This window comes from Schistocerca gregaria, chromosome 7 (assembly GCF_023897955.1).
Source record: "Schistocerca gregaria isolate iqSchGreg1 chromosome 7, iqSchGreg1.2, whole genome shotgun sequence".
Classification (NCBI taxonomy): Eukaryota; Metazoa; Arthropoda; class Insecta; order Orthoptera; family Acrididae; genus Schistocerca; species Schistocerca gregaria.
The window spans coordinates 492,819,308-492,844,631 of NC_064926.1; the positions used below are offsets into that span (position 1 = coordinate 492,819,308).

General features: G+C 45.5%; 1 protein-coding gene across 1 annotated transcript in view; it reads left to right on the plus strand.

Moving 5' to 3' along the window:
• LOC126281356 (small conductance calcium-activated potassium channel protein) overlaps positions 1-25,324 on the plus strand; it is a 1,755,063-nt gene that overhangs the window by 1,518,059 nt on the left and 211,680 nt on the right. Inside the window, exon 5 of the mRNA XM_049980265.1 lies at positions 4,696-4,791. Within this exon, the coding sequence (XP_049836222.1) occupies positions 4,696-4,791 (96 nt within the window). The remainder of the gene's footprint in view (positions 1-4,695; positions 4,792-25,324) is intronic.

Below are 25,324 nucleotides of genomic sequence, written 5' to 3' on the forward strand. Positions count from 1 at the left end.
AACATAATTCCAAGAAAACATATAAAAAACCTTGGCTAACTAAAGGAATAAGAATATCTTGCAACCGTAAAAGAGAACTGTATCTAACAGCAAGAGGGAGTACTGACCCCGAAATTGTTCAATATTATAAAAACTATTGTGCGGTACTAAGAAAAGTTATTAAAAAGTCCAGAAGCATGTGTATCATGTCTGAGATCAGTAACTCTGATAATAAAATTAAAGCAATTTGGAATATTATTGAAAGGGAAACAGGGCAACCAAGAGCACAGGAAGACTTTAGTGCAATAAAACTGAATGACAAGTGCACTAACAAACAATCAGAAATTGAAAATATTTTGAATAATCATTTTTTAAATGTTGTGGAGAAAATAGGATCTAGATCTTCACTAGAAGAGGCAAGGCTATTAATAGAAGAGGCCATACCTGTGCAGTTTGAAACAACTGTAATTCCACCAACCTCTCCCTCTGAAATCAGTAAAATAATAAACTCACTGAAAAGTAAAAGCTCTTACGGAATTGATGGCATTTCCAGCAAAGTACTTAAAGCTTGTTCCCCACAGATAAGTAGGATTCTCAGCCACGTATGTAATAGCTCTTTGGAGCAGGGTGTTTTCCCTGATAGACTGAAATATGCCATTGTAAAACCATTGCATAAAAAGGGGGATACGTCGGATGTCAACAACTACCGCCCAATCTCTCTTCTGACAGCTCTATCAAAAATTTTTGAGAAAGTAATGTATTCAAGAGTAGCCTCCCATATTTGTAAAAATAAAGTACTAACAAAATGTCAGTTTGGTTTTCAGAAAGGCTTTTCAACAGAAAATGCTATATATACTTTCAATGATCAAATATTAAATGCTCTGAATGACCGGACATCACCCATTGGTATTTTTTGTGATCTCTCAAAGGCCTTTGATTGTGTGAATCATGGAATTCTTTTAGATAAGCTAAATCATTATGGTTTGAGTGGGGCAGTGCACAAATGGTTTAATTCATACTTAACTGGAAGAATGCAGAAAGTTGAAATAAGTGGTTCGTGTAATGTTAAAACAACAGCTGATTCCTCAAACTGGGGTGCTATCAAGCACGGGGTCCCACAGGGTTCGGTCTTAGGTCCTTTACTGTTCTTGATATACATTAATGACTTACCATTCCACATTGATGAAGATGCAAAGTTAGTTCTTTTTGCTGATGATACAAGTATAGTAATAACATCCAAAAACGAATAACTAAGTGATGTAATTGTAAATGATGTTTTTCACAAAATTATTAAGTGGTTCTCAGCAAACGGACTCTCTTTAAATTTTGATAAAACACAGTATATACAGTTACGTACAGTAAATGGCACAACTCCAGTAATAAATATAGAATTTGAACAGAAGTCTGTAGCTAAGGTAGAATTTTCAAAATTTTTAGGTGTGTCCATTGATGAGAGGTTAAACTGGAAGCAACACATTGATGGTCTGCTGAAACGTCTGAGTTCAGCTACGTATGCTATTAGGGTTATTGCAAATTTTGGTGATAAGAATCTCAGTAAATTAGCTTACTATGCCTACTTTCATTCACTGCTTTCGTATGGCATCATATTCTGGGGTAATTCATCGTTGAGTAGAAAAGTATTCATTGCACAAAAACGTGTAATCAGAATAATTGCTGGAGCCCACCCACGGTCATCCTGCAGACATCTATTTAAGGATCTAGGGGTCCTCACAGTAACCTCACAGTATATATATTCCCTTATGAAATTTGTTGATAATACTCCAACCCAATTCAAAAGTAATAGCAGTGTGCATACCTATAACACCAGGAGAAAGGATGATCTTCACTATGCAGGGTTAAATCTGACTTTGGCACAGAAAGGGGTAAATTATGCTGCCACAAAAGTCTTTGGGCACCTACCAAACAGCATCAAAAGCCTGACAGATAGCCAACTAACATTTAAAAATAAATTAAAAGAATTTCTAGATGACAACTCCTTCTACTCATTGGCTGAATTTTTAGATATAAACTAAGTAAAAAAAATAAAAAAAAACTTAATCATTAGTATCATGCAATATTTTGTGTAATGTAATTTCTTGTACAGACATCTTTTATTAACCTGACACGTTCCACATCATTACGAAGTGTCGTATTCATGATCTATAGAACAAGTATTAATCTAATCTAATCTAATCTAAAAGCAAAACGATGATAATGGAATGTAGTAGAATTAATTCGGGTGATGCCGAGGGAATTAGACTCGGAAATGAGACACTTAAAGTAGTAAAGGAGTTTTGCTATTTGGGGAGCAAAATAACTGATGATGGTCGAAGTAGAGAGGATATAAAATGTAGAATGGCAATGGCAAGGAAAGCGTTTCTGAAGAATAGAAATTTGTTAACCTCGAGTATAGATTTAAGTGTCAGGAAGTCGTTTCTGAAAGTATTTGTATGGAGTGTAGCCATGTATGGAAGTGAAACATGGACGATAAATAGTTTGGACAAGAAGAAAATAGAAGCTTTCAAAATGTGGTGCTATAGAAGAATGCTGAAGATTAAGTGGGTAGATCACATAACTAATGAGGAGGTATTGAATAGAATTGGGGAGAAGAGAAATTTGTGGCACAACTTGACTAGACGAAGGGATCGGTTGGTAGGACATGTTCTGAGGCATCAAGGGATCATCAGTTTAGTATTGGAGGGCAGGGTGGAGGGTAAAAATCGTAGAGAGAGACCAAGAGATGAATACACTAAGCAGATTCAGAAGGATGTAGGTTGCAGTAGGTACGGGGAGATAAAGAAGCTTGCACAGAATAGAGTAGCATGGAGAGCTGCATCAAACCAGTCTCAGGACTGAAGACCACAGCAACAACAACAACATGCAACTACCTGTAATGGCATAAAAACCAAAATCTGGATAGTACAAAAGACACATGAAGAAATACACAGTCAACTGGCGGTTTACTCTTTTAAAACGTGTTGCATGAGTGTGGCTCATGACCACTGAAAACTTTTGTGTGCGGTTGATGCTTTCTGGGAAGCTTCCTCTATAAATGCACCTAAGGGCTCGTCCAGTGCGCTCTGTTATTCCACACATTAAGAGCAAGTTCACCGTTAATACACCGCCCCATGCTGCTCCTACTCTGACTAGAGCTCGAATCAGGAAATATTCGCATTCTTCCTTTCCAGTACCCTCGTGTGCACCACCTAGCAGTGTATGGCAACGTCTGCGGCCATGTGTTGCTATGCTGTTCTCAATCTTTGAGGCCTGCCCTCCTCCCCTTGAAGTTCATCGCAGCATTTCTGGGACACTCTGTGTATTGACAAAATAATACATGACCTTCACAACCGGAGGCCGACAGAAGAGACGAACAAGTATTTGAGACAAAATATGAAGCAATGGTAAATCATATACCAATTTTTTAAAGCAGTTGATTCACGAAATTCGCACAGATAGTATTACATGCCTTAGGGATAAACTGTCAGCAGGATAATTACGTGTTTGACTTCATTAGTAAAATGGTTTTTATAAGAATGATTTTCGTCGACGAGAGAGACAAACCCCAGTAGTAACATCACAACCCTCTTCTAGACAGCATACCGAGGAGGATCCAAGCATGTTACAAGGAATGTGATGAAGCAACGCAGTGTCAAATGATACGCAGAAGCAAACATTGATGCGACGTACGTTAAAAGATTTGCACTTTCGAATCGACTTATTTGGCTATATCTTTGTTCTTGTTTCACAGCATCACCATCGTCATCATCAGTAGTTGTCTAACTTGTGGAGGTCCGAACACAGTACTTCTACAGCTCTCCCTGCCACATGGTTTTCTCTTCAGTTCACTTCCATATAGCAATCATTTTCTTACACAACGCTTACTGTAAGTTGATGTCTTATTTTTCCTGCGCCTCTCTTTCCTTTTACCATCCCTTCAGCTTCTTGCCGGAGTAAGCACTGTCTTTTCAGGATGAGCCCTAAGCATTTTTTTCTTCCTTTTCATTACTGTGTCCAAGAGGTTTCTGTCCTCCACGTCCCATCTAGTCTGCTGAACACCTTGTTCCTTATCCCGTCTGCCCAGTAAACACCCTCTACTTTCCTCCATAACCACGTTTCCAGTTCCTTCTGCTTTCTTACCTTGGTAAAAATGGCTCTGAGCACTATGCGACTTAACATCTGAGGTTATCAGTCCCCTAGAACCTAGAAATACTTAAACCTAACTAACCTACGGACATCACACACATTCATGCCCGAGGCAGGATTGCAACCTGCGATCGTAGTGGTCGCGCGGTTCCAGACTGAAGCGCCTTAGAACCGCTCGGCCACACTGGCCGTCGCCTTACCTTGCCTTTTTTAAATACTTGGGCTTCTGTCTCATATAAATCGTGCTTCATATTTAGCATTTAGTCAGTCTTTTCACAGCATGGTTACTCATTAGAGTTTCGCAAGTCTGATCCTACTGGCCTTGAAAAGAACGTCCACGGAGCTGCAGGTAGTGAGCAGTTTGGAAGCGTTGGTGAGCCGCACCCCGCAGAGGAGGCATGCAGCCGCCGCCGCCGCCGCTTGCGTGCATGTGAGCCACGCCGCAAGGGCAGTGCATGCCGGGCCTCTGCTCCCCTCACCCGCTGAGCAAGCCGCGCGCGCCACAGGGCAGCCAGACCATCACTCAGCGTCGGCCTCGCCGTGTTTTTACAGGCGGGTTGCGCTGTGTTGCAGGCGTCCTTCTACTCGACGGCGCTCAAGACTCTCATCTCCGTGTCGACCGTCATCCTGCTCGGCCTCATCGTCGCCTACCACGGGCTGGAAGTCCAGGTACGACTCTCCCTCTCACTTTCTTATTTGTGTGATATGTGGCCTCGCTCTGACAATCCTGCAGCCATCTCACATACAGAGCGTGTCTGATGCTGGGAGGAAACCAGTACCCCTGAAGGCAGGCTGCCATCGCTGCATGATGCTCCAGGCATTCTTCGGACTTTGGCAGTTGGAGTATCGGTTTTAGCCGTACAGACGAGTTAGAAGCGATCTCGAAAAGCTGTCCGAGAAAATCATTAAACCATTTAGCATTTCTAATTTTAGTGTAGGTGTCACGTGCTCACAGAGTTGTGGACAAACTAAAACTGAAAGCTTCCAAAGTAATGGTAGTGCATCTACCGACGCTTTTAGAATGCTTCAGTCACTAGCTGTTGTAGTCTGTGCTCGACAGTTAGAGGAGCAACGCATTTTGCGTGAAACTCGAGAAATCCTTCACGGAGACATACTAAACGATGCAGTAAGTCTACGGATATGAGTGCTTAAGCCATACTCAGTGTTACGAATGGTTCACGCGGTCTAAAAATGGCCCGACGGAACTTAAATATGACCCTCGTTCAGGACGCCCTTCGACGTCTACCGACGACGCTCGTGTAGAGAACGTCAACGAAATTATGCGCACCAATCAACGACTGACTGTCCGAGAGATTGCAGAAGAACGTAACATTTCAGTTTTATCATGTCATTAAATCCTGACACAGCATTTTGGAATGCATCGTGCTGCCACAAAGTTCGTCCCAAGACTCACGAGTCAAGACCAGAAAGACCTGCGCCTCGCAATCTTTGAAGAGCTTCTTGATCGCGCAAATGAGGTGTTCCTTAAGAGAATCATAACTGGTGATGAGACATGGGATTTGAGACCAAGGTTCTATATTCACAGCCGAGATGGGTTCTCCAAGACAAAAGAATCTCATCAGGTCCGGTCAAATGTCAACGCTATGCTGGTAGTTTTCTCTGACTTTGAACGAATAGTTCTTCAAGAATTCGTGCCACAGGGACAAACTGTTAATCGATGGTACGTCTGTCGTTGCAAATCTTCGTCCTTTCAATGGCGTTTTCAACTTCAGAAATAAAAGAAAGCTCGCAGGGACCAGGAATGGAGAGTATGGAGGATGATGCAGCTCAACGATTTCGTCTTTTGTGCAGTAGCCACGCACCAAGAGAGATGAAAGTGTGGGTGGGTTATCGTGATGCAAGGGCCACGATTGTCTCGTCACATTTCAGGCAGTTTCTAATGGTTCAAATGGCTCTGAGCACTATGGGACTTAACTTTTGAGATCATCAGTCGCCTAGAACTTCGAACTAATTAAACCTAACTAACCTAAGGACATCACACACATCCATGACCGAGGAAGGATTCGAACCTGCGACCGTAGCGGTCGCTTGGTTACAGACTGTAGCGCCTAGAACCGCACTGCCACTCCGGCCGGCTTCGATGGTACTATCCGGACGTCTTGCGACGCCATCGAGAAAATGTGAGAAGGAAACTGCCTGAGCCGGCCGGTGTGGCCGAGCGGTTCAAGGCGCTTCAGTCTGGAATCGTGCGACCGCTACGGTCGCAGATTCGAATCCTGCCTCGGGCATGAATGTGTCTGATGTCTTTAGGTTAGTTAGGTTTAAGTAGTTCTAAGTTCTAGGGAACTGATGACATAAGATGTTAAGTCCCCTAGTGCTCAGGGCCATTTGAACCATTTGAACCATTTGCTCTTGCATCACTATAATGCACGCACACTTTCATCTCTCTTGGTACATGACTACTGCACAAAAGACGAAATCATTGTGCTGCATCATCCTCCATACACTCCACACCTGGTCCCTGCGAGCTTTCTTTTATTTCTGAAGTTGAAAACGCCGTTGAAAGGACGAAGATTTGCAACGATAGACGAGGTCAAGTAAAATTCGCAGACAGTGCTTCGCGCGATCCAGCAAGAGTCGTACAAACACTGCTTCTGGAAGTGGAAACGGCGTTGGGAGCGGTCTATTAATTGTGGAGTGTTTCTAAGGAGACCATGCACAATAACTGAAGGTAAACTCAGAAAAATGTTGTGGACAAAATTCCGGAATTTTTTGAACAGACCTCGTGCAACAGATATATCTATCCTGTAACACCGTCTGTTATGTGCCTACACGGCGTGATAGGCGTCGGTGTGAAGTCCTGGGACGTTACTGGGTCGATAGTGCCTGCGTATGGTGACTGATGTACCGTTGGTGAAGATCAGTATTAACTAGTCTGCTGCTTGGAGCACTGACACTAAATTGCTCTTGCTGCAGGACAGGAACTTCTGGTATTGCTGACTTGATGCGCAGAGCTTAACTAAGTTAGCACAGTCCATCAGTGCCCTAAATAGCCAAGCAGGGTAGGCATCCGTTTGGCGCTGCTAGCGCACGTGACCTGATGTGGCAAAACGGTGCCCTGTTGGCAGCGCTTCTTACTGCAACAGACACATTGCCTGTCGGCGAGGTTGTCGCCTCCCAGACGCTGTGAAGCCGACGTGTACCTCCGTGATAAACAGCCCCGGCCATGCAAGGAAACAGCCCGGCGTCCGAAGCCATATGCCCACTTCCTCCTGGCGATGCGGCTGCCCGCACGGCCTGCCTGGTGTGCGGAGAAATCGAGTACCAGGCGGTTCCAACACACTAACTACTGGACCGTTCTTTACCTACCAAACCATAACTTAGGACAGCTGTGTGAGAATGTACGTAAACCTCTTATTCAGAGATCTATAAGCTGCTGAGAAGACGTACGGTTACTTCATCTAGAAAAATACAAGAGCACATACCAGTGTCTGTTACAGTATCCTGTGCTGCCTACACACCACCCAAGTATTAAATGATGCAACGATTTTACCGGACATCTTGATAACGCTCCTTTAGCTCGTTTATTGGCTAAAACCAATACTCCACTGCTTGACTCGTGCAACGAGCCAGGGTATCACCCAGTGGTCGCAGCCTGTGTTATGTAGCGACTGGTTCCAGCACAGCGCCGGACACGATGCTTGCCACACGTTAAACACATTTACAATTACTACTGCTGTTTACAACAACGGTTCCTAAACTTATTTCGTTTCCAGCGCTCTCAATATATGTGAAGTTTTTCACGGAGCTGCAATTGAAAACGTTGGTTTGTGTGACGCAGCTGAAGTGCAAAGTTAGTGGGATTACAGTGAAAATCTATTAGTATTATTAATTAGAATATGTGAAACTTCTTGGCAGATTAAAACTGTGTGCTGCGACTGGATCGAAATCGGAATCTTTGCCTTTGCGGGTAAATGCGAATGTACTGACGAAAGTAAAGTTGCTAAGGCGGGTCATGAATAGTGTTTAGCAACATTGCAGATCAAGGTCTCATCTGGGGGGTCAGACGGAAACCGTCACTGCACAATGGTCTGCGAGTGATATTCGTGACAGGTTAAGAACTGCAAACGACGATAAACAGCTCGCATTCAAGTAATTATTACAATTACCTGGAGGAAAAGACAGTTGGAAAGAATTGTGTAAAATCAGAAAGAAGATCATTTAAAATACAGGTAGTTTTGGTACTACAAATGAGAACGCGACAGAATAAAAGTATTGGTTGGTGTAATTATGGTTTTTATGTCTGTGTGAAAGCGATCAAAATTATGTTTCAAGTTCTACACCCAAATCGACTTTTTTATACACTTTAATAAGAATGTGGACAAATAATTTTCACGAAAAAAATTTGAACAAATAATGCATATCAATAAAATAAATATCAGAGTTCTAGCCTGACATTTTTACTTCAGGAAAACACATTCTGTTGAAATTATTGTAATTCTGCTGCTTAATTTCTCTCATTTACAGCAATAAATCAGTTCAGACAACATATCAACATAGTACAGAGAAAATATTCTGCAAGCAGAAGTTAAAATCTGTTTACGTTGTTTAAGGAAATTATGTTCTTAGGGATATAAAATGTACACTGGTATTTAGCACCTTTTTAATTAATTACTTCCTTATTTGTTGTAAATTGTTAGAACGGTGTGTCAATTAAAGGTTAAGCTCTACATCAGTACTTGAACAACGTTGCAATTCATTGTATTTCAGCCCAAAAAGGACTTTTAGCAAACACAAATAAAAATAGCTCACTCGATAGAACATTTGCCCACGAAGGGCGTAGTACTGGTTTCGAGTCCCGGACTGCCACCCAGTTATAATCTGCCAGGAAGTTTCATACAAGTCCACACTTCGTTGCAGAGTGAGAATCTAGTATGGTAATTAGAAAAATTATTTTAAATTCGCAAACAATTTATTGATAAAGTTGACCATTAATATAGTAATTAATTATCGGAATAAAATATAGTTACGAAAAATTAATAGGATGGATGAGCTTGTAGTCCGCTACACAACTTCTCAAATCAGAATCAGATAGATCTACCCCATCATTTCACGTTTCACGTTAATTTTTGTATGATATTCGCTGTTTATTACAGTGACTGCTAAGAAAATTTGGTGTCTCAGAAATAGAATATAGCAAATCGTATTAATCTTCGTTGAGTTTTCCGCTGAGCATCGAATATTTATCTTGTATTTCTGCCCGTAAGTAATGAAGTTACCTGTTTTCAAATTTGATCTTCAGTTACTGTTGCAAGTCAATTGTATATATTTTCTTCTTCTTGCCTATAAATGATCCAAAATAGCTTTTATGTTGTAAGACAGAGCAACTTCCATCAGCAGTTACAAACATTTTCAGTAATCAGTAGTTGTTATTTCTTCTACAAGAGAAAATTTCCTGCATTAATTTTAAAATTTGGTTGGTACTTTCACCTGCAGGGGGATTTATCAAGTTATCACCAAGTTATGCTCTAGTTTAAAACATTAGTTTCAAAATAGTGTTTGACTTTCTAGTTTTTTTTATGTTTCAAGAACAGTGTGCATATGTAGCCTTGTTTGGAATGTATCATACGATACACTGTCCCAGTGAGCCATCGCGAGTGACGGAAGTACAAAAAAGTCGGGTCCCATATCCTCACACAGTACATGAAAAATTTTGCTTTCACTGATCTAATATTTGTGAGATTAGACCCATCCTATGACTCAAACTCGTTGATGTGAGTACTTTCCATGTATAATGCAGTGCGTCTGTATGTTTGGTAACAACTCGTTTACAGGCCATGTTCACAAAACTATCATCCCACGTTTCACGCCTTACACGCCAATGACCATCTGTCTGATGGAGCATTAAACGTGATACATCCAAAAAGGCCACGTGTCACTGCTCAGTAGTATGAAATGTAATGTAAATGTAATGTATTGCGAATACATAGAAAGAAGGATCCTTCATTGTATGATTATATGATAGCGTAACAAACAATCGTAGCAGTTATTTCTGTAAAATATCTAGGAGTATGCGGGCGGAACGATTTGAAGTGGAATGATCATATAAAATTAATTGTTGGTAAGGCGGGTACCAGGTTGAGATTCATTGGGAGAGTCCTTAGAAAATGTAGTCCATCAACAAAGGAGGTGGCTTACAAAACACCTCGCTCGACCTGTACTAGAGTATTGCTCATCAGTGTGGGATCCGTACCAGGTCGGGTTGACGGAGGAGATAGAGAAGATCCAAAGAAGAACGGCGCGTTTCGTCACAGGGTTATTTGGTAAGCGTGATAGCGTTACGGAGATGTTTAGCAAACTCAAGTGGCAGACTCTGCAAGAGAGGCGCTATGCATCGCGGTGTAGCTTGCTGTCCAGGTTTCGAGAGGGTGCGTTTCTGGATGAGGTATCGAATATATTGCTTCCCCTTATACCTCCCGAGGAGATCACGAATGTAAAATTAGAGAGATTCGAGCGCGCACGGAGGCTTTCCGGCATTCGTTCTTCCCGGGAACCATACGTGACTGGAACAGGAAAGGGAGGTAATGACAGTGGCACGTTAAGTGCCCTCCACCACACACTGTTGGGTGGCTTGCGGAATATAAAGGTAGGTGTAGATATAGATGTAGTGGACTTCCAGTTGCGTAGCTGCGGTATTGTCTTGCAAATTCCAACCTTCGCCGCCGGCGAACAGCAGTCAGTATGGATGCATGAACCAGGCACCCGCTGCGGAGAGCCTTACGCAGCAACGTTCACTGTACGGTCTTCGAGGAGACACTGTTGCTGTTGGTTGCCCCTTGGTTCATCTGGGTGGTCAGCTGCTCAACATATCTGTGAAACCGTAGTTCAGTCCTGTCATCTATGACCCGTGATGCACCACAGTTGACTCTGCACCGGTTCTAGATAGCGCCATTTTGCCCTGCACAGTGCACTTTAACTACGGCAGCAAATGCTTCCACCCCAGGCCCGAAAGCCAATGATCAAGCCCTCCTGTATGTCAGATAAATCGCTCCGTTTCAGCATTACAACAACTGCAGTGTTTCCCGCGTCCCCCTGACATGCTTTATATACCTACTGCTAGTGAGCCACCTGTCGTCTTTGAGTGGTTGCTGTACGTTGACGTCGAGCATAGGCTGTAGTCACATTAATGTGACTGCTTAGTGTAGGGTGACTGTTATGTGGTTTCGCTGCTGGCAGGTCTACATACACGCACCCGTCAGCCACTTTACAGTGAGTGACTCCACTAAAATGTTCCCCCTTTCCTGCATCATTCCGAATAGTTCGTGGAAAGAACGACTGTGTGTCTGAACTCCAATTTCTCTAATTTTCTCACCGTGGTCATTTCGCGAAGTGTATTTGGGAGGATGTAAAATGCCGTACGACTTATTTTTGAACGTGTGATCTCTGTTATTCAACAGTGACTCTCTCCGTTGTGTACATCGCCGCTCTTGCAGTGCCTGGCACGGGAGTTTTATTGATCATTTTCGTAAGGCTCTCCCGCCGAGTAAAGGACCCCATGACGAGACGCACCGCTCTTCATTTGATCTTTCCTACCTCTCCTACGAGGGGGAGTTGGAAAATAAGGTTCCCCTGTCGACTCTGGGCAGAGTTGTGTGATATAGGCGGAAGACTACACGGCAGGTGAGCGCGCACGTGCAAGACACCGATACACCATTGGGTAGAGATCGACCGCGATCAAGCAGATGGCGCTGTCGCAGTGCCTGCGCAAAGCGGAGGCCAGCCGCTCAGTCTTTGCCCGGAGCTGTGGAGAGAAGGTGCGTTTGGAGTCGTGGTCAGAGGCGGAAGTGAGAGCTGTTATCCGCTGTGAATGGGCACGTGCAGTATCAGGCACAGAAATTCATACCCGCCTTGTTGACGTGTATGGGTCAGGTGTGATGTCGAGGCAAATGGTGCCGAGATGGTGCCAGCAATTCAGTGTTGGACGTCAGCAAGTGCACGACATACCGAGACCTGGACGGACGCGCACGGCCACTACAGATGCACATATCAGGAAGGTGGATGACATGATTAAAGCGAACCGGCCTATCACCGTCGATGGAGTAGCGGCAGAACTTGGAATCGGACATGAGCGACCTCACAAGATCATCCAGGACATTCTTCGATACAGGAAGTTGTCAGCAAGATAGGTGCCCCGCCAACGGACCCCGACACACGTGGAACAACGCATGGCGTTCAGCCTGGAATAGCTCGTGCGTTACAATGAATCTGGCAATCACCTTCTGTTTTGGACTGTGACGGGGGATGAAACGTGGCTCCACCATTACACGCCCGAATCTAAGGCCGCATCCATGGAGTGGAAAAATCCGTCATCACCCGTCCGAAAGAAGTTCAGAAGCACTCCGTCTGCAGGTAAAGTGCTACTCACCGTTTTCTGGGACGCCAAAGGAGTTTTGCTGCTGGACTTTCTGGAGGATGCAACCATCAATGCTGCGCTGTACTGTGCCACCCTGTTGAAACTGAAAGGGGTGATTCTGAAAAATCGGTCTGGCCTTCTCAGATCTGGCGTTCAGCTGTTGGATGACAATGCGAGGCCACGCACGGCGACGGCAACGCAAAACCATATTGCAACTCTTGGTTGGAAGCGCCTACACAATCCGCCTTACAGTCCGGATCTCGCACCACGTGAATTCCATCTGTTTCCTGCTTTAAAGAAGACTCGGCGGAAGGCGATTTGGCAGCAGTGCTGACGTCAAGCAAGCCGTACAACGCTTCTTCAGTATGCAACGCCCTGATTTTTTCCTGGAAGGCTTTTTGAAGCTTATAAAGCGGTATGACAAATGTCTCAATGTACTTGTGAATTATGTAGAAACATAAAGATAAGTCTTATCTTTAATGTCCCATTCTCTTTTATATCCTTTCACACACAACTGTTACCACAGTTGACAGGGGAACCTTATTTTTCAATTCCCTCTCGTATTAATCCAATTGGGTTACGATCGCAGACCAGAGAATAGTGCTCGAGTGTGGTGGAACGAGTGTCTTACGAGCCATTTCTCTTGGGGATGAATTACGAGGGACGTTCAATAAGTAAAGCAGTACTTTGTTTTCTGAAAGAAAGCAGATTGGTTTTAGTCACGATTCAAATACATCATATTATTCCCCACTCTTTAGGCTACAAAGCTCCATTTTTCAACACAATCTCTATTCAACGCGACGGCCTTACGTCACCTTACGGGGGTCCGGTATGCCCGCATGGTACTACCCTGCTGGTCGAAGTCGAAATTAACGTCTTGCAGCGTCAGTAACCTCCCCGTCGTCTACGTAACGCTTCCTACGGGGGTATCATTCATTAGACCAAATAGGTGAAGTCGGAAAGTGCGAGATCAGAGCTGCTGCGTACACAAGGGAGAACAGACCAATGAAGTTTACTGAGCTCCTGTCAGGTGCGCAGGCTTCTGTCGAACCTTGCATTGTCAAGGAGAAGGAGAAGTTCGTTTGCATTTTTGTGCCTAGGTACACGCTGAAGTCGTTTCTTCAATTTCCTAAAGGTAGTGCAATACATTTGTTAGTTCATAGTTGCACCATGTAGGAGAACATCAAACAGAATAACCTTTTCAGAGCCCCAGAAGGCCATCGTATTTCGTTACCGGCTGAGGGGGCAACTTAGAACTTTTTCTTCGGTGGAGAAGTGGTGTGAGACCACTCCATGGATTGCTGTTTTGTTTCCGGTTCGAAACGATTAACCCACATTTCATCGCCTGTGATGATGTTCGACCAAAAACTGTCACGATCGGTCTCGTAACGAGCAAGAAATTCGGCACAGATGGTCTTTCGTTGCTCTTTACTGTCTCCTGTTAGGCAGCTAGGAACCCAGTGGACAGAGTACCCTATCGGTAGACGAGTGTGTCAGCACTGCCATCAGAGACGTTCAGTTGTACAGCGAGGTGTTTGACTGCCATCCGTCGATCACTTAGAATGAGAGTGTCTGCAGGTTCCAACATTGCAGAGGTCAGAGGTGTGTGCGACCGGTCGGCACGTAGGAGATCGGATAAGTTTACGTGAATTGTTACTACGATGACAGGCGCCTCGCCCTACGAATCGCCGTCCTTTTGTCCTCTGCTGGGTCTCCGTAGACGTTGTGCAAGCGCCTATGAATATCCACAATGCTCTGGTTTTCCGCCAAAAGTAACTCAATGGCATGTAACACACCAGACGCCATTTTGAAGGTTACTTCTAGCGCCGCCAGCTATCGGAACTCGGTGAAACTGTAGAAGATAAAGCGGGGATATTCTACGAAGTTCCAGTCGAAACTGGCGGAGGAAAACCATGTGTTGCATTTCTTATTAAACGCCCATTGTGTTAATATCTCTCCAAGTAGTTTTATGTCATCGTTCCACGTTAGGTCGCTTGAGACGATAACTTCTAGGTATTTTACGGTTGTCAGTGATTTCTTGGCAACTGTTAGTTCAACAGTAATGGATTTTCAGAATGAGATTTTCACTCTGAAGCGGAGTGGGCGCTGATATGAAACTTCCTGGCAGATTAAAACTGTGTGCCGGACCGAGATTCGAACTCGGGACCTTTGCCTTTCGTGGGCATGTGCTCTGCCATCTTTTTCTTATTGTTTAATCTCCAAAAATAAAATAAACAAAATCAAATCAACTCCCGCTTGGCACCGCCACTTTCACTCTGTCATAAAAAAGAGGAATGAACTAATCCTTTACAGGCGTTGCCTCTAACTACTCCTTCACTTTTTTTATATATTTGTATTTTTTTATTTATGTATTTATTTTACATGATTACATTTAGGAAATTTCTACAAATGATAATTCTAGTAACGGAGCGTTACAACAACAAAGGTAGCATTCAAAGAGTAAAAAAAATGTAAATCACCAATTCAATTCCAGCTAAAAAAGTTCTTCAATAAATGTAACTGGTTCCGTTTGGTACTTCGCCATCGTTATCTGATATCTCCAACAGCGCCTTTTAAGGGTATCTGCAACGAAGACATTCTGCTTCGTTAGTGCCTCAAGGAAAAACAGCAATCCCTGAAGTAGCTTGTCTCTTCCTTTACTCATCGCTGACAAGGCAGGTGGTCCAGCCATAAGTGTGATGCGGCACGGAACATTAACCGCGGCTTAACGAAAACACTGCGTAAATAATTTGCGAAGAGCGTACGGTCTCTCGGTGTGTGTTCGAGGGCATTGTGAGCATTTTGTAGGAACCACCAGTAATCAAGCTGCTCTTTCTCTCCGTCGCTAAAGATATACGCGATAGTAATTCCTTTGAACCATGCAAGCGCATGATATTTTGCGGCGGAAAGTAAGAGTCATCTGGACAGAGTAGGGTCTGAGGGTCAATCACATCAGGCGTTACCCGGAGGTAAAAAGCCAATATCTTCTGTGTTAGTCGCCAAACTCCGGGTGCCGATGCGCATGTATCCAAGAGGTGACAATCTGGTCAATACGGTGAGTCTGCCAGTCCAATAGTGTGAAGTCGCTGTCGTGTCACATATTTTTTGTTGGCGATCTGATACCACTTCAAATGCACAGTTGACGACAGAAAGCTGTGGTGTATAGTTTTCCAATGAACCGTAGGGTACTTGTTTTCCACCACGTTATGGGGAACAGCAAGCAGAAGGTTGGTATAAAATCTTTCGCCTTTGGTGGACGTGTGGCGGGGAGGTTCGAGCTGACCTAGCTGTAATCAAGAATGAAGGTCGACTCATGGGACAGCTGTGGTGCTATGTGCGCAACCACCACCGACGGGGCCGGCCAGTGTGGCCGAGTGGTTCTAGGCGCTACAGTCTGGAACCGTACGACTGCTACGGTAGCAGTTTCGAATCCTGCCTCGGGCATGGATGTGTGTGATTTCCTTAGGTTAGTTAGGTTTAAGTAGTTCTAAGTTCTAGGGGACTGATGACCTCAGATGTTGAGTCCCATAGCGCTCAGAGCCATTTGAAACAACACCGGCGGGACGTGAGAGACTGTCATCAGAACCTGTAGTAAACGACCCGTGAGAGAGGTATATTGACCTTTCCATCGTTTCCTCATGTTGCTCATCTAAAGGGCAGGTGCTCTCGCCCTGATGGTGACCAATCCCAGCCCCCGTTTGTGCACTGGGAGAGTTAGAGTGTCGTATCGTACTTTAAAGATATGACCTGCGGAAACGTAGTAACTGAAGGCCGCCTGAAGCCGGCGACCTATCTACAGCGGTAGTGGGAGGACTTACGCCACGTAGTTAAGCTTTGATGCCACGTAGAGGTTCAAGTATTCAACACGTTGTAGCTGATTCAAGTCCCGGAACAAGTTCTGACGCACCATTGCGCTTGTGATCTGTAGTAATCGTCGATAGTTTGCTGCAGCTGTTTTGCGTATATCCTCCGCGAACGTGATTCCTAAATACCGCAGATCAGAAACTGGTGGGAGGGGAGCGAGGGCTTCCGGTCCGAGACCACACCCAATATCCAACGCCGCTCACTTGTTGATGTTAAGAAGACTGCCTGCGGCCTGTCCGTATCGCTCGATCCAGGTTAGTACGCTTTGAACTTCGTCATTGGAACGAACCAGCAGTAGCAGGTCGTCAGCGTATGCCCTATAGCGAAAGGTGACGTCTCGCAGCGTGATTCCTGTTAGCCAGTAGTTAAGGCCCCGGAGGAGTGGTTCGAGTGCGATTGTACAAAGGTAGGAAGAAAGGGGACAACCCTGTCGTAGAGACTTCTTGATGGGTACTGGTCCTACCGTCCTTCCATTGACCTGGACGTGTGAGTTGGCTGCGGTCCAAAGACGCCGTAGGGTGTCAATGAGGCCCGGGTGAAATCCCATACGGACCATCACTCGTAGGAGGAAGTGATGCTGCACTCTATCAAAGGCGCGATTGAAATCGATGGAGACGATCGCCGCTCAGACGGCAAGCAGCGGCGATCGCTATTAAGTCCCTGCAGTCACCAGGGGCCATGTGTATGTTGGCTTCTCCCCCCTGCGATGTCTGTTCTGGGGTGAGAATCATCGGCACAGTAGTCTTAATACGGCCCGCCATAAGCCTGGCGAAAATCTCGTAGTCGGCGTTCAGCTTTGTGAGCGGTCGATATTCTTTAATTGATAGCCCTCCACCTGGCTTGTGTACCGGTATGAGAAGTCCTTCTACAAACGCTGGCGGCACTACGCAGTCTGGAGACATAATTTCGCAGAGCATTATAACCCAGCGAGGCATCATGATGTCACAGAAGGTCCGGTAGAATTAGATGGGCAATCCATCAGGCCCAGGAGACTTATTGGCCGCAGCTTTGTCCAGAGCGTCTTCGACTTCTTCCAGTGAGACTTCCTCAGTTATTGCATTCACGGTAGCCCCGTCGATAGTACGTGTTACCTGCTGTAACACTTCAGTAATGGCCTCGTCATCTACGGTTCTTTCCTGGTACAGATTACGAAAATGATTCTCCATCTCCTTTACTATCGTTGATTGGGTCGTACAGAAGCGACCGTCTTGTGTCCTGAGTTGTGTGATTAAGTGCTGGCGATGTGGGCGCTTATCCGCCACGTGGTGCATAGGGAGTTTCTGCGGCTGTTTGGTCGTGCCCTCGCGAGCGGACTACGGCGCCTTCTAGTCGGCGCTTCGTCAATGGTAGTAGCTGAGCCTTGATTCTGCTTTGGTCATGTTCTCTCTCCGGGGAAGGGGGTACGGCGTCGAGGTCCCCGAGTGCCACTTAGTAAAAATCGAGAGTCTGTCGATGCCACGCAGCCATGTCCTTGCCAAAATGCACAAGTGTCCTGTGGATTGCTGGTTTGGCACAGAGGAGGCACCACTCCAGGGTCGATGTGCATCGTGGGTGACGGCGTTCACAGTCAGTCCACGTTGCTGCAACTTGCCGACGGCGATCCAGGTCCTGGAGGTGAGTTATACAGAGCTTCCAAAAGCCATTGCTGCGCCAGAGTTGTTGGGGGCGCAGATGTCAGGTGCAGATAGAGGCACTATGATCGGAATAGGCCTGAGGCCATAGTTCGGCGGCCACCACTGCTTGTGTGAGGTCTTGCGACACATATAAGCGATCAAGTCGGCTGGCCGAATGACTGGTAAGATGAGTGTGGCCAGAGCGATTCCCGTTTACTTTTTCCCACGTGTCGCACAATTGAAGGTCTCGGATCATCGCACCCAGTTGCGGACAGGGCATGTAGTGTGGGATTTGGTCCTTGGGGTGAAGTACGCAATTAAAATCGCCGGCGAAGACGCTGTTGTCGTTCCGTCCGCGGGGTAGGACCTGGCGCGGTCGTGACGTCTTGCGGTATTCGACGGCGCGTAAACATTAATGAATCGTGTGTTGAGCGCCGTAGGTGCTATTCCTCGCGCAGAGAGAAGAAACGTGACGTCAATAACTTCAATACCATCACGCGCTAATATTGCCACTAAGTTGTCTGCAGGGACACTGGGCGTCACGTATGGGGCGTAACCATAAAAGTTCGGGAGGGCGGTCGTTTTCACTTCTTTTAGGAAAGCAAAATCAACTCCCATGGCGCGTATTGTTTCTTTAAAAGGGGGATCTTGACAGGAGAACTTATCATGTTGGCGGTAAGCCTGGCAACGCGTTGGTTGGGCGATGTTATCCATGTCGATGTTGGAGAGAAGCGAACATCGGAAGTGATGTCACCCCCTCGCCGAAGGCGGTTCTCCTTGTGCTGCTTATGCTGCATGATCCGGCGGCGCCTCAGCTGGTCCCGGATAGGGATCTTGTGTCTCGACGTCCTCGGCCCACGAAGCGGGCGCGGATGTCCGTTCATGTTCCATAGGCTCGGAATGTTTGAAAGTAAGGGACCGGGCGACTTCGCTGCCTGCACTGGTACCTTCCTGCTGCTCACTGTTTATGTCAAGGGGCTGATAGTGGAACGCTGCATGTTTCTCTGACTGTTCTGCAAGGTTGGAGTCAGTGGAAATTGCCTCAGCCTCGCGGTTGGCTTCTTGAGTGGTCAGTTGTTCTTCCCCGGTCAAATGTGAACCGACGGCGCTTTCGGCGTTTCGGTGATCGCTGTTTCCGTACGTGGCCTTCATTGTCAGAAGACAGCACTGACTCACACCCCGCCGGGACAAATGCTTCGGTCGGTACAATAAGGGAATCAATTGCCATCTTGCTGTCGTCAATGTCTGTCGCGTTCGGTAGCTCCAGAGTCATCGTACTATTTTCCACAACTGGCCAGGCCGGTGGATCATCCAGATTTCTGTCCGTGGAAGGTGATTCCTGTACCACTAATCCGGTCGAAAATGGTTCAAATGGTTCTGAGCAGTATGGGACTTAACATCTGAGGTCATCAGTTCCCTAGAACTTAGAACTACTTAAACCTAACTAACATGAGGAAATGACACATATCCATTCCCTAGGCAGGATTCGAACCTGCGAGCGTAGCAGTTGCGCGGTTCCGGACTGAAGCGCCTAGAATCGCTCGGTCGGCTGTGTCTGTTTTGTGGAGAACGTCGTGAGCGCCACCGCGCAAGTCACGGGGAAAAAAGTCTTTGGCGGTGGAGGTGCAACGTCCGTCGGTGGAAGTTGTGTGATCCGACGCTGGAGGCACTCGGAACGAAGGTGACCTTCCTTGCCGCACCCGGAACACTTCGGCTGGCCGTCATAAATAACTATGGCCCGGCACCCTCCTATCTGTAGATAGGATGGCACGTCTCGTTGGAGGTCATTGCGCACTTTGCGTACTCCATTGAGCATTGGATACGTCTCAAACTGGGTCTTTTTCAGCCACGTGTTCGTGTACCGTGCCGTAGGGGCGGAGCGCCGCCACAACGTCTGCCGCAGTTCGAATACGCGTATAGTTCGCAGTCCCATTGCGGCATGGCCGACCTCGACGTTGCCAACATTTCCGTTTGCGTGGCAGAAGCGGAGATCTTGTTTCACCTCACGAAGCGCCTTGTTGCATGAAGCTTCGTTCATGGATTTTATATAGACCATGCTACTGACGATCGAGAAGTGAATGCCGACAATGTCGGCAGCCAGGATCTTGGCTTCCCGTATTAAAAAGCGTTCGACTTCGAGGGCCTTTGGTCGGATAAAGTCGTTCCGATAAATCAATAACTCCAAAACACTCTTAATCGCATTTATTATTATTATTATTATTATTATTATTATTATTATTATTATTATTATTATTATTATACCGCCAACCGGTTTAAGCCCGACGTAGGAGTCATCTTCTGGGCGTTTACACCATTGGTCGACTGCCGTTATGTAGACAGGAGTGACACCACCAGCAGTCGACCAATGGTGTAAACGCCCAGAACATGTCCCCTACGTCGGGCTCAAACCGGTTGGCGGTATAATAATAATAAATGCGATTAATGCTGTTCTTGAGTTATTGATTAATCATACTAATCGCTGCTTCTCTCCACAACCATGATGTCCAAAAGTCGTTCCGAAATGAGAATTTCAAGGTTGATCTTCTGCTTTGGTTTTCCATGGTGGAGATATCAATCTGCGGCTGTTTGCTGATGATGCTGTGGTGTACGGGAAGATGTCGTCGTTGAGTGACTGTAGGAGGATAAAAGATGACTTGGGCAGGATTTGTGATTGGTGTAAAGAATGGCAGCTAATTCTAAATATATATAAATGTAAATTAATGCAGACGAATAGGAAAAAGAATCCCCTAATTTCTGAATACTCCATTAGTAGTGTAGCGCCTGACACAGTCACGTCGATTAAATATTTGGGCGTAACATTACAGAGCGATACGAAGTGGGACAAGCATGTAATGGCAGTTGTGGGGAAAGCGTATAGTCGTCTTCGGTTCATTGGTAGAATTTTGGGAAGATGTGGTTCATCTGTAAAGGAGACCGCTTATAAAACACTAATACGACCTATTCTTGAGTACTCCTCGAGCGTTTGGGATCCCTATCAGGTGGTATTGAGGGAGGACATAGAAGCAATTCAAAGGTGGGCTGCTAGATTTGTTACTGGTAAGTTTGATCATCACGCGAGTGTTACGGAAATGCTTCACGAACTGGGGTGGGAGTCTCTAGAGGAAAGGAGGCGTGCCGGCCGCGGTGGTCTCGCGGTTCTAGGCGCGCAGTCCGGAACCGTGCGACTGCTAGGTCGCAGGTTCGAATCCTGCCTCGGGCATGGATGTGTGTGATGTCCTTACGTTAGTTAGGTTTAAGTAGTTCTAAGTTCTAGGGGACTAATGACCATAGCAGTTGAGTCCCATAGTGCTCAGAGCCATTTGAACCATTTATTTTGAAAGGAGGCGTTCTTTTCGTGAATCGCTGCTGGAGAAATTTTGAGAACCAGCATTTGAGGCTGACTGCAGTACAATTTTACTGCCGCCAACTTACATTTCGCTGAAAGACCACAAAGATAAGATAAGATAAGACAGATTGGGGCTCTTACACAGGCATATAGGCAGTCATTTTTCCCTCGTTCTGTTTGGGAGTGCAACAGGGAGAGAAGATGCTAGTTGTGGTACGAGGTACCCTCCGCCACGCACCGTATGGTGGATTGCGGAGTATGTATGTAGATGTAGATGGTCTTGTAGCGCTACGGCGTCACGTTCGTGTCGGCCGAAGAAAACTAAACAAGGCTCGCGGGCCCGCGCTGTTGGCGGAGAGCACACACTGCACGTCTGCTTCACTCGGCTGCGAGAGCCGGACTGCCCATCTGAGCTGCCCAAGCACGACTCATGACCTGTCCTCACACCTTCAATTCTGCCAGGACGGGTCGCGAGTGGTGCTTGGGTAGCTCAGATGGATGAGCACTTGCTCGCGAAAGGCAAAGGTCCCGTGTTGGAGTCTCGGTCCGGCACACAGTTTTAATCTCCCAGGAAGTTTCAGTAATGGATGAGTCTCGTCGATCCTCTGCAGATCTTCCTGCAGACAACAGTCTACAAACAACAACACAGAGTTTCTGTTGTAGGCGCCTGGGGTATGGAAAATGAGCAAACGTTGGCAACGGTGCAAATATGTCCAACGCCGTGCAGCCATTGTGCAACTGCCATGACCGAGTGGTGCTAGGCGCTTCAGTCTGGAACCGCGTGACCGCTACGGTCGCAGGTTCGAATCCTGCCTTGGGCATAGATGTGTGTGATGTCTTTAGGTTAGTTAGGTTTAAGCAGCTCTAAGTTCTAGGGGACTGATGTCCTCAGTTGTTAAGTGCCATAGTGCTCAGAACCATTTGAACCTTTTTTTTTTTTTTTTTTTTTTTTTTTTTTTTTTTTTTTTTTTTTTTTTTTTTTTTTTTTTTTGCAACTGTCAATATCACTGGACGAGAACAATGTTACGCCCGACCAACCCTTGCCCTTGAAAGTTCTGCGAATGGGCTATTTCCAGGAAAGGGAGTTAGGGCTTGAGAAAGACGTTATGCCTACCTGTTATTGGAAAAGCTAAACAAGCAGACCGAACCACAGTGCGCATGCGCAGGTGAATCGTTAAGTCCTTACAGATGGCGCACGCACACTGCCTATCTGTGAGCAAAATGAAGTAGCGATCCATGAGACATTTGTGTTTCAAAAACACAAAGGAATTACAGACACTGACTGCAAGTGGACACTGTTTTAAATCAATGGGAGAAGTTGGAAATTTGTGCTGGACCGGGATTCGAACTCGAATCCCCTGCTTGCTAGGCAGGTACGCTGTCCGCTTTTTTGTCGTAGAAGATGTCACATGGCATCGGTTGAAGTTCGTTGTTGATCCCTTAATTCTTTTTGTTGTTATTATTATTATTATTAGAGAGACCAGCCAGCTCTTCTCTAACCGAACGCAGAGTTACCGTTCCGGCTTACCACTGCGCCATCTGGACACAGTGGTCACCTCAGCTGCACGGACTTCCCCACCACGCCTAGTGTCACACCCAAAGTCTCAACTTATCCCACATACTACTAATGGAATGGCCCTTCGTGTTTGTTCTTTCGGAAATGTCCGAAAGAACAGACAATATACAGGGTGTAAATTTTAAGTCGACAAACCAAAATAAAATAAGCTAGACATGAAAATGTGTAGCATCCAAAGCCAAAGTTGATTATTTTCAAGGAGGACATTTTCTGGTGCTAAAATTAGCCCACCACCCCATACACCTGGAGCTTGGGCAGGAGTCAGCCATAAAATTTGAAATGGGGATCCATATTTTTTATTGCAGAATCAGATTCTACATTAAAAAAACTACATACATTTTGTCTTAAACATTTGATTTGATTCTTGGTAGTTTGCACTGTAATTTAAAAAAAACATGTTCTCATTTTTGCGTGGAAAACGATTACCAGATAAATAAAAAATACTTATTTCCTTTTGATTCCATTGAGAGAGGGGAATTAGTGTTTTACAAATGTTGAGCAACATATTAATTTTTTCCGCAGATTTTGATGAGGTTTGTTTGTTTCGTGGTCAGCATCTGTAAAACTCTAATTCCTCTCTCTCAAACCCACCCTATGGGGAAAGAGGGAGAGTTTTAGTTTTAGCGAAACAAAATTTACGAAGTAAATAAGTATTTTTTATTTATCCTTAACCATTTTCCACGCAAAAATGAGAACACGGATTTTCTTGAATTACAGCGCCAACTACCAAGAATCAAAACAAATGTTTGAAACAAAATGTGCGTTTGTTTATGTAGAATCTGATTCTGCAGTAAAAAATATGGGTTCCCATTTGAAATTTTGAAGTTGTCTCCCGCCCCACCCCCAGGGGGCTGGGGTGGTGACCTCATTTTACCACCAGCAGATGTACCCCTCGAACATAATCAACTTTGGATTGTACGCATTTTTTTCGTGTAAAGTTTATTTTTCGAGTTATTCTGGTTTGTCGACTTATAATTTACACCCTGTATATCAAGCGGACATTGTACGTAAACATGCGTAAATGTAAGGACGTGACAGACACGTAAAAATGGAGAATCGTGTTTGGCCGTAACCGTGTTCATACGGTGCGTGAAGTTGCTGGATTTTTTTTTGAAATTTGTGGTAAGGTCTCATGGGACCAAACTGCTAAGGTCATCGGTCCCTATGCTTACGTACCACTTAATCTAACTTAAACTAACTTGCGCTAAGGACAACACGCACACGCACACGCACACGCGCACACACACACACACACACACACACACACACACACACACACACACACCACACGCCCAAGGGAGGACTCGAACCTCCGACGGGGAGAGCCGCGCGGACCGTGACATGGCACCCGAGACCGCGCGGCTACCCCGAGCGGTGGTTGCTGGATTCGTTGGTGTCTCAAAGAGGACTGTTCAACGTGTCTACAAGTAGTGGTGCAACACATGTGGTCGCGGAAAACGACGTGAGTATTGTGGCCGAAAAACAGATCCTGACTGAGAGAAACTGGAGACGCGTTTCACGACCTGTGAAATCAAGATCGCTTCCTAACCCGACAGGAATTAGCTCTAAGCAGTCAATGAAGGACCATCACAACCTGTCAGCGAAAAAACATTGTAACGGCAACTGCTCGCGATGAACATTTGGAGTCGATCACCTCGTAAAAGGCAATTGCTCAACGCATGCAGATAAAGATGACAGCATCAAAGTTCAGCGGGCTGCAAGAAACACTCTCCCACACGATTACATCTCGATAGCCTGCAAAATCACCTGACTTGAGCCCCATAGAATATCTGTAGGACACGTAAAACGCCGACATAAACGTACCCTCAGTTTTCCGGTACTGTACGACCAAATCCTCAGCGCGTGGCTCAGCCCTGATGCGACGTCCCTGCACACCCTAGTGGACTCACTTCCTAACCGAATCCGGGTCTTTATCAAGTCCACGAGCGGACTTACGCATTATTAAATAAAGCTTGTAACGATTTCTCTAAGGGTGACTAATTATTTTTTCAGTTAGCTTATGTGTGATGGCTTAGAATATGATTGGCCTTTTCCAAAAAAAAGGGGCACAGTTTAATAAAGGTGAGGGGAGTAGAGAGGGGAGAGGGGGAGGCTTAGGAAGGAGCTGTGCGTTAGGAGAGGCATGGCGCATGATAATGTCGTGTATATGAAGGTCAAATATGGCCCATAATCCAAAGAACACTTGGTTTCCTACTAAGCATTATGTCATGTAAACATATTGTGAAGCATTGTGTCCTATAACAACCCCTGAGTTATATCCGAAATTAACTTTACATTGTCGATATTGTCCCGTTAAGAATGATTTGTTACGTTATGTTAGCTACGAATTTCTGAATACAGTCGCAAGTCCATTTCTATACTCGGTAATATCATATTTGGTTCATTATGCGGCAGTGCAGTGCTGCACC